This window comes from Hylobates moloch, unplaced genomic scaffold (genome assembly GCF_009828535.3).
Source record: "Hylobates moloch isolate HMO894 unplaced genomic scaffold, HMol_V3 SCAFFOLD_16, whole genome shotgun sequence".
NCBI classification, from domain to species: domain Eukaryota; kingdom Metazoa; phylum Chordata; class Mammalia; order Primates; family Hylobatidae; genus Hylobates; species Hylobates moloch.
Window position 1 is genome coordinate 13,515,481 of NW_026652291.1, and position 9,857 is coordinate 13,525,337.

General features: G+C 37.4%; 1 protein-coding gene across 4 annotated transcripts in view; it reads left to right on the top strand.

Annotated features, from left to right (window-relative positions):
- TRIP11 (thyroid hormone receptor interactor 11) overlaps positions 1–5,460 on the top strand; it is a 73,045-nt gene extending 67,585 nt beyond the window's left edge. For all 4 annotated transcript variants that reach the window (XM_032179846.2, XM_032179847.2, XM_032179850.2 and 1 more), the window contains 2 exons: positions 1,594–1,738; positions 4,819–5,460. In XM_032179846.2, the coding sequence (XP_032035737.1) occupies positions 1,594–1,738; positions 4,819–5,039 (366 nt within the window). In that variant the 3' untranslated portion in view covers positions 5,040–5,460. The remainder of the gene's footprint in view (positions 1–1,593; positions 1,739–4,818) is intronic.
- Positions 5,461–9,857: the final 4,397 nt, after the last annotated feature.

Below are 9,857 nucleotides of genomic sequence, written 5' to 3' on the forward strand. Positions count from 1 at the left end.
AGGTGATTAAGCTTAAGGATAACAAGCCAGTTTTCATAATTTTATTGCATATAGTGCTTTTATTTTTCAAAATATTAACTTTTCCTTTGTACTTGATCATGCTGCCATAGGCAGTCTTGCTACTAAATTATAGTAGCAAGATAGAGGATTTATTTTATTTGTCTATGTATGTTCCAAATCGTTGAGCCAGTGAATACTTACTGAGTACCTCCTGTGAACTAGACTGTTCTAAGCATTAAGGATGCAGCTGCAAACTGGATAGAAAAGGCGCCTGCCCTTAAAACTTAGATTCTCGAAGGAGGAGGCAGTTAATAAACATGAAAACACAGTACTTGGTATGTTGTAGGCTCTAGATGAATATTAATTGAATTGAGTAGTATTATCAGTTAGAATGTGGAGTTTCTTTCTCTTAGCTTTTGTTTTGTTTTGTTTTTTGAGACAGTCTCGCTCTGTCGCCCAGGCTGAGTGCAGTGGCGCGATCTCGGCTCACTGCAGCCTCGGCCTCCTGGGTTCAGGCAGTTCTCCTGCCTCAGTCTCCCGAGTAGCTGGGATAACAGGCGCCCGCCACCACGCCCAGCTAATTTTTGTATTTTTAGTAGAGACTGGGTTTCACCATGTTGGCCAGGCTGGTCTTGAACTCCTGACCTCGTGATCCACCCGCCTCAGCCTCCCAAAGCTCCGGGGTTACAGGCATGAGCCACTGTGCCCGGCCTCTCTTAGTTTTTTAATAAAGAGGACACAGAGGATAGGTGACTTACCCAGAGCTGGTTAAAGATAAAACCCTATTTTACTTGGCTGGCATAAAATTTAATTTAAAGGAAAGGTCTACACTACATTATTTTAATCTGACAATGTTATTGGTGATCTTTTGCTATTATATTCATTGCTTGGACCTGACTAGAAAATTATGTCTAATGTGTGTTTTCCTTTCATATAATTTTTTATGTTTGTGTTAATAGTTATTAAAATGATCAGATTTATTAAGTGCTATTCATTGATGGCAAGAAAAATAAGTATTATCAGTTGGCTAATTCTGACCATGAGGTGTTAGAAGTGAGTGTTACCATCAGACTATTGATTAAATTGTTAAATTTTTGTAATGATGATCATCTATCTAAAGTGCTAGTATTTTAGGCCAATTGTGGTGGCTCACGCCTGTAATCCCCACACTTTGGGAGGCTGAGGTGGGCGGATCACAAGGTCAGGAGTCAAGACCAGCCTAACCAACATGGTGAAACCCTGTCTCTGCTAAAAATGCAAAAATTAGCCAGGCATGGTGGCACACACCTGTAATCCTAGCTACTCAGGAGGCTGAGGCAGGAGAATCGCTTGAACCTGGGAGGCAGAGGTTGCAGTGAGCTGAGATAGTGCCATTGCACTCCAGCCTGGGTGACAGAGCGAGACTCTGTCTCAAAAAAAAAAAAAAAAAAGTGCTAGTATTTTCAGTTGTTCATAAAGCTGATTTGTAAAAAAAATTATTCAAGTGGCATGATTAATTTTTAATATTTAATTAGAAAAGCTGGTACATTTCCTTAGTTGTAGTGAATATAACTTAATTATCTAGCCTAATATAACCAAAATATTTTTTCTTAGTCTTTTTCAGAACTTTTTGTTAAATTTCTAGAAACAGAATCTCATCCATCCATTCCACCACCAAAGCTTTCTGTTCATGATATGAAACCTCTGGATTCACCAGGAAGAAGAAAACAAGATACAAATGCACCAGAAAGTTTTAAAGGTAAAACTAGAGATTTAATTTTTCTATAATTTAAAAATTGAATGTTTAATGTATGATTATGTTTCACAGTGATATTAACTAAATTTTTACTGTTTTTGAAAATGTGTTATCAGGACTTCCAGAATTCCAGTAAGGCATCAGGCTTTTGCTTCATACATTCTTGTAGCAATCTGATATTTAATGGACTTAGATTAATTTAAATGGTAAGAAATATCTTCCCTTTGTATATCAGAATAATTCTTCTCTGTCTGCCTAACCAGCTATGAATTATTCCTCTGGAAGTGATGGGGAACTGGTTACATCTTTCTTGGCCACCTGCTTTCCTTTCTCACTAATGGTGGTTCTTGCTAATACGAGTTAGATGTGTAGTTTATAGTTTGAGAAGGGTTTTTCTCCTTTGAAAATTTAAGTGCTACACTCAGTAACCAAACATTGGCATGTTAATATATATAAGCGCAGTTTAACAAACTGACTTGAGACTCCAAGAATGTAGAAAGCACTCTTTTATGTTGAAAGATCTGCCTAGAGCAGATGGTTGGTGGTTGTTAATGTGTACATATTTTTCTGTCCCACTAAACTGTAAGGGTTTTATTTATGTTCATATATCATATATACTGGCATGCAAGAAAATTTATCAAATTGAAATTGAATTATAATCTGTTGGACTATAAACAAATTCTTTATTGGAAGAGCTCTTTTCTGAAATCTTCATATTTTAATATAGACTAACATGTTTACTAATTGGACTGTAAAGGTATATGTTATTATATACTCATTTATATCACACATCAGATGCTTAAATTTGGATAAAATAATAAAGAATTTATATTCTGAAATTTTTAAAACTTCTGTTGTTTAGACAAATATTTCTATTTTTCTGGATTTGTATAGGAAGGGAAAGTAGTAAAATTTATCGGTCCTTTAAGTAGTAGTTTTGCGTGCTAAATTTAGTGAAAAGTCGTAACTTTAAGAGGTGTAGACTATACTGAAAACAGTTTTTCTTTTACACTAGGTTGTAGCATCTTGAAACAGATTCCCAAATTCATTATGGCAGGCTCTTTCCCTCCCTCTCTTCCCTTCCCCTTCTTTTCCCACCCTTCCTTTCCCTTTTCTTCCCTTCTCCTTCTTTATTCTCCCTCCGTCTCCCTCCTTTCCACTTCTTTTCTCTCACTTTTCTTCCTCTTTCCTACCTTTCTCCTTTCTTTTATCAAGTCCAGTGCCCAGCTTGATTTGTATTGATAGGATACAAAAGCTGATGATGGCTTGGGTTGATATAAGCTTTGCGTGAACAAAGCAAACTTAATCTTTAATCTTGAATTTGGAAGTGTGTCAGAGCTCACTAGGTAACACCAGAAGCTTGCCCAGAGTTTGGAAAGTTGTCATTCATAGGAAAGTATGGCTTGGGAACCCTAAGAGTGCTCAATAAGCAGATTTGACGAATTTGTCTTAGTGCTTTCTTTGCTTTAGGAGGACTTTTTTTTTTTTTTTTGAGATGGAGTCTCGCTCTGTTACCCAGGCTGGAGTGCAGTGGCACGATCTCGGCTCACTGCAAGCCCCGCCTCCTGGGTAGCTGGGACTACAGGTGCCCGCCACCATGCCCGGCTAATTTTTTGTATTTTTAGTAGAGACGGGGTTTCACCATGTTAACCAAGATGGTCTTGATCTCCTGACCTCGTGATCCTCCCGCCTCAGCCTCCCAAAGTGCTGGGATTACAGGCGGGAGCCACTGTGCCCGGCTAGGACTTTTTTATTTGAGTTTCCCATTGCTGAAGTGGGCACCTTCAAAGCATTGTCTGTCTCTTACCATTGAAGTTGTCAGAGGTCTTGGGCATTAAAGCAGAATCTGTCCACTAAGACATTAGAAATTTACCTATTCCAATAAAAAGGAATTGTATTAGCCCAACTTCATAGAAAAATAATCTAATCAAGATTGTTTTCAAACCTTTGACTGCCTAAAAGATGCTCAGGTAAGGTATGTTTATATTGTTTTTTCTTCTGGTAAATATTAATTCGACTGTTATCATTGTAATATGGGTTTGTTTTTCTTTATTATAATTATTTGGGGAGAATGTAACTCCTCAAGCCTTTCATTATTCAGGTGGGTAAGTAAAGAGTTTGCCTTGCAGCATAGATGACACCATTTAAAAAGCTGTTGTTATGGTAAATGAAGTTCATCAGTTACATAACTGGTATTTAAGTATAAAACAAGAGTTTTAATGTGTTTAATAAGGTATTAGATAAGCATACAAATATTCTTCTCTTGCCTTTTCTTTCCCTATTCATTCCTCTTATTCCTTATCCTCTTTCATCTTCCTGTATTTCATAGACCCTGCTTGTGGGATCCAGAACCCAGCAGCATATGAATTAAATTTCCTTGGGGGCCAAATCTGGGAACTTAAAACACATGTATAGCATTGTTTTTTTATCAGAAAATGTTTTGAATTGCCAAGAGTGAACATTAGTCAGATTTTAGCCATACAAATTAGTATTTGTTTAGGAATTGAGGACTGTTTGTGCTTTCATTTTTTTTTTTTAATTTTAATTTTTTGTTTTTGAGATGGAGCTTCGCTCTTGTCACCCAGGCTGGAGTGCAGTGGTGTGATCTCCAGTCACTGCAACCTCCGCCTCCTAGGTTCAAGTGATTCTCCAGCCTCAGCCTCCCAAGTAGCTGGGATTACAGGCACCCGCCACCATGCCCAGCTAATTTTTTATTTTGTGTTTTTAGTAGAGATGGTGTTTCACCATGTTGGCCAGGCTGGTCTCAAACTCCTGACCTCAGGTGATCCACCCACCTCGGCCTCCCAAAGTGCTGGGGTTACAGGCGTGAGCCACCGCGCCTGGCTGCATTTTCATTTTGAATAAAGAACAGTCTAAAAAGATGTGCTGGATGCCAGTGTTATTACCGTCAAGGGAGAATTTTTAAGTTGATAAGTGATACATTGATTATTTTTATTTATCTATGCTAATCAATTTAACAATATTACACAGATAACTTTATGCTATTACTTATATTCAGAGAGTTATTTCATTTTGACTTCTTTGTGAAAGATAGGAGACTAAATTCATATTTTATTCTTTAGATACAGCAGAATCCAGGTCTAGCAGAAGAACAGATGTAAATCCATTTTTGGCTCCTCGCTCGGCAGCTGTGCCTCTTATTAACCCAGCTGGACTTGGACCTGGTGGGCCCGGGCATCTTCTTCTGAAACCCATCTCAGATGTTTTGCCCACATTTACACCTTTGCCAGCATTACCTGACAACAGTGCTGGGGTTGTGCTGAAAGAACTTTTAAAGCAATAGATGATTCTCAAGCCAGAGACAATCTAGCACTTTAAAGAAACCATGAACACTGTATGTATGTACTTTATCACAAAGTGGCCTTTGGGGAAAAAGTCATGTATTTGTATTTGTTTGCAGTTATGCTTTCTCTGAATTTAATAAAAATATTCCTAATGCTTTTAGAAACTGCAGGTGTCAGGAGCAAGTGTTTGCTATATAATCTGCTTTATTCCTTCTGATTTGACCTAATTTAAGCTAGGAACATTTAATTTATCTTTTACCTTAATTTACAAAAATACAGACAGACAAAAATACTAGTAGCTATATGGCAGCTTTTTATTTCCTTTTGTGATTTCCAAGCTCATTGAAGCTAGAGATTGTAGTTTATCAAGAGAGTTTTTTTTTTTTTTTAAACGAAGAATAAAAAAATACTAGTAGTGGCTTCTCTGCATAGTGCGGAAAGTTGATTTGAAGCATATATTGATCATCTTTAGAGGACTTCGTGGAGACAGGCCAAGAAGATTGTCGCTGGAAGGTCATAGGTTCCCTGAGGTGAAGTATGTATTTGGTCCTGTGCAATATTATCATGTGTGTAGATTCTTTTTTTGTTTGTTTTAAATAGAGATGGGGTCTCACTATGTTGCCAGGCTGGCCTCGAACTCCTGGGCTCAAGTGATCCTCCCACCTCAGCCTTCCAAAGTGCTGGGATTACAGGCATGAGCCACCGCGCCTGGCCCTGTGTGTAGATTCATGTGACTACCACCACAGGCAAGACACAGAAGACTTCCATTACAAGCATCCCCGTGTTGCCCTCTCATAATCATTGCCACCTCTCTCCCTGGCCCTCTCCTTAATCCCTGACAACCACTTACTGTTCTCCATCTCAGTCATTTTGTTATTTTGAGAATGTTATATAAATGGAATCAATATATACCCTCTTGAGACTGGCTTTTTTTCACTCAGCATAATTCCCTTGAGGTCCATCCAAGGTTTTGGATGTATCACTAGTTTGTTCCTTTTTATTGTTGAGCATATAGTGCAGATATATCACTTAGTTTTAACAGCTAAGGTATCTATTTAAAGATATCCTAAAACTAAATGTTTCTTTGCACAAATTCATGCAACTTTCATATAAGCATTAAACCATATAGCTGCATCTACATAAGTATAATTAGCAAAATCACTGAACATGCCACTCCCTGCCTCCGTCTGCGGTGTTGACATATGAGGTACAGCAATCCGAGAGTCAACTGTTCTCATCACGGTGGCCACTGAGGGCAGTGAAATCACTTTGATAGCACCAGTACCCAGATGTTTGAAACTTAAAAGTATTTCTTTAATTTTTCATAAACCCATCATAAAAAAAATCCCAACTCGAAACTTAACTGTATGTGGATGTTCATATTTTTATCAGTTGTTGAAGTTGTACATTTAAAAAGATATTTCTTGCAAATTTTGTAAATTTCTATGTGCTTTTAAAATAGAAACATTTGTATAACAAGGAAGGATGAAAATAAAACAAATTCAAATACGTGAATAGTCCTGGCTGAGGCCAGAACTAAATTTGGTTATTTGCAAGTTTTACTGTGATTAACTGTACTTTCTAATGTATTTGGAAGACTGGAAGTCTTAATTCCATGTTGATGGGTGAAACTTATTTTTCTGAAAAATGAAGTAACTGAGAATGCTGCTTCAGAATGTCTTGTATCTCCTTAGATAACTAATTTGTATTGCCATTCTTTATTTACTATAAAGGAAGTTGTCATACAAGTTCTATATTAGAACTGTCAAACTGCCCCCTCTTGGTTTTTGCCTATTATTATTTCTCTGTGAGTTGTTACTCCTTGGTTTTTATATGCTCCTAACAAAGATGCTTTCACTGACTATCCTACATTATTTGCTGCTTGCCATTGAAATTTCATTTCAGTGTGGAGAAATGAAATACTAGTTTCTAAGTTAAAAAAAAAAAAAAAGACACACGGTCCTTTATTTTTAAGCAATAGAATGTGTAAAAAGTTTTATCTTTTAATTTGAAAAAGAGATGCATGGTTGGTATTTAAGTAGTATGTCATCATATTTGAAATGCATTTTGTGACATTTTTGAGTATTTCCTTCTCTGACCAAAACAACTTGTCCCCCTCTCATCCCATGGTTTAACATAAGTTTAAAAGCTGTTGTGGGTGGATTGCATAGCTAAACATCACAGAGCATGATATTAAATGGCTGCTATTTAAATAAGTATGTGACCTTGCCCTAAAGCTATAATACTGGCAGGGCATGGTGGCTCACGCCTGTAATCCCAGAACTTTGGGAGGGCGAGGCAGGCGGATCACCTGAGGTCAGGAGTTCAAGACCAGCCTAGCCACAACATGGTGAAACCCCATCTCTACTAAAAATACAAAAATTAGGTGGGCATGGTGGCAGGCGCCTACAATCCCAGCTACTCAGGAGGCTGAGGCAGGAGAATTGCTTGACCCCAGGAAGTGGAGGTTGCAGTTAGCAACCACTCCACTGCACTCCAGCCTGAGCGACAGAGCGAGACTCTGTCTCAAAAAAAAAAAAAAAAAAAGAAAAAAGCTATAGTACCTAATGTTTTCATTGTGTCATTGAAACTATAGCTGACTGGTATATATACTAAGTGTTCATTGATCTAAACCAGATATAAGTCATCAACTTTTCTGAAACTTAGTTGTGTCAGAGATGAACCACCTGCTCACTGAACCATCTTAGTAACCAGACAGTGATGAAGCGTATAACTCTAATGTTGGCAATAGGACATTGCTAACAGTGCGTTTAACTGCAATATTTTAATTACAGTAATTTTTCTGTTTATTTTTCTATCCACTCAGTAGAATTTGTGGTTGAATTCCACCTTCACTGCCATAGTTTTTTACCACATTCCTAATGGTTTTCAACCTCTATACTGTAGTAGAAAATTCATCTAACTACTGAATTTAATTTTAGCATAATACTGGATCAAATCATTTGAATTTTCATTCCTGTCATTTTTGATTTTTAAAAAATGAAACAAAACTAAACAAAACCCTACGAAAAAAAGGAATGGCTTCTTTCCAGCTAGCCAATTAAAACTTCCAGTATCTCCCCAAATAAAGCCTTAGGTTTCTTTTAACCTCTTAATGGTTAATTGAAAAGAGTACAGAAACTGTCAAAATAATTACCCAATCAATGGGGGTAAAAGCTATGGCTTCAGGGACAGGAGAGTGATGAGAATTTTTTAGAAAATACTATTATGCGTCAAAAGCATTTGAACCTGATTTTTAAAGACAATGAAGTTTTCCACATATCGAAGTATTCAAAACATCTTCCATCCACAAAAATTTATCTTTAAGTTTTGTAAATATCAGGTAAGTATAGATGATATTTATTTTATATATTCCTATGGAAAAAATGCTACTTTAATGTTCTGACGTTTGTGATTATTTGCCAGTCTTTACTTTTTAACTTATTAAAAAGTTAAATACTTATTAAGGTTTCTCTGTGTAAAACAATTTAAATTGTCTTTTGATTTTTAGGGAAATATCTAAATGTGGGAAATTTCCAATGCAACCTTAATATTAGGTTGTATTATTTATAGAGCTAAAGTTAATGCATTTTTGAATTTCTCAGGAGCACTGCAAGGCAAAAAAATACTCCAAATAAAAATGATATATGTAAGTTGGCAATGTCTTCAGTCACAATAAAAAAATTTTTAGCAAACAGCTGCTGACTCTTTCTTTAGAAATGACTTACACATGTTGTTTGTAGCAGTAGTTGATGAACTACTGAAGCTAATGTCTTTATTCACCGGATGTCTGCTATTAGGATACTATCTGAGCCTTGGAAATTTTAAGCATGAACAATTTAAAAGATGCTTGAGATTATGTATGAAAAGAGGATTTTCATACATAAGCTCAAGCGTAACCTCGTCTCTACAAAAATACAAAAATTAGCCAGGCATGGTGGCACGTGCCTGTAATCCCAGCTACTCGAGAGGCTGAGGTAGAAGAATTGCTTGAACCTGGGAGGTGGGGGTTGCATTGAGCCGAGATCACGCCATTGCACTCCAGCCTGGGTGATAGAGGGAGACTTCGAAAAAGAGGATCTGAGCAGTTTTAACCAGCCTTTTTTTTTTTTTTTCCTTCAGAGGGTATTGTACATCATTGGCCTCTGGTCCTTTTGCAAGATAATCAGTATGTCTTCATTTTTTCTTAGATGTGGATCTTGAGTGCTTCTAGTGGTTCCTATGATGGCAATACTGGAAGGATCATGGCTTTTAAAGTTAACAGCATGATTCGAGTACTGATTTTGACCCTTTCTGTGTGACCTGTCACAGAATTACCTTGACTATGGGTCTTATTTTTCTCATCTCTGAAATGAGCTGACAGCTACCTAGTAAATCCCATGGGGTTGTTAGGATCAAATGACACATTCATTCACAATGTTTATGAAACGAATAAATGTGCCACTTGCAGAAATGCCTTCTAAAGTCCAAAATTCTATACAGATGTTAAAAGTTTATCACTGTCGAAGGGTAGATAAGAATGTCAGAGAGTTACTGAAGCCAAGAGTTCTTTCCGAAAGGTAAGGAGAGGTCAATGCATGAAGTGCCTGCTGCTGCGAGGGCTGGAGAGGTAAGTTTTAAGAAGACTGCGGACTCAAGGACCGGAAGGTGGTTGTTGCCTTTGACTAGATCCATGTGGATGGAGTAGTAGGAACAAAGCCTTATTGTTGAGTGGGCAGGGAGCAAGTGGAGATAGTGTTTGTAGGCAACTCTGCTGAGAAACCAGATTGCAGAGGGGGAAGAGGGCATGAGTAGGAGAGGAAAGTGGGGGTGGAAGG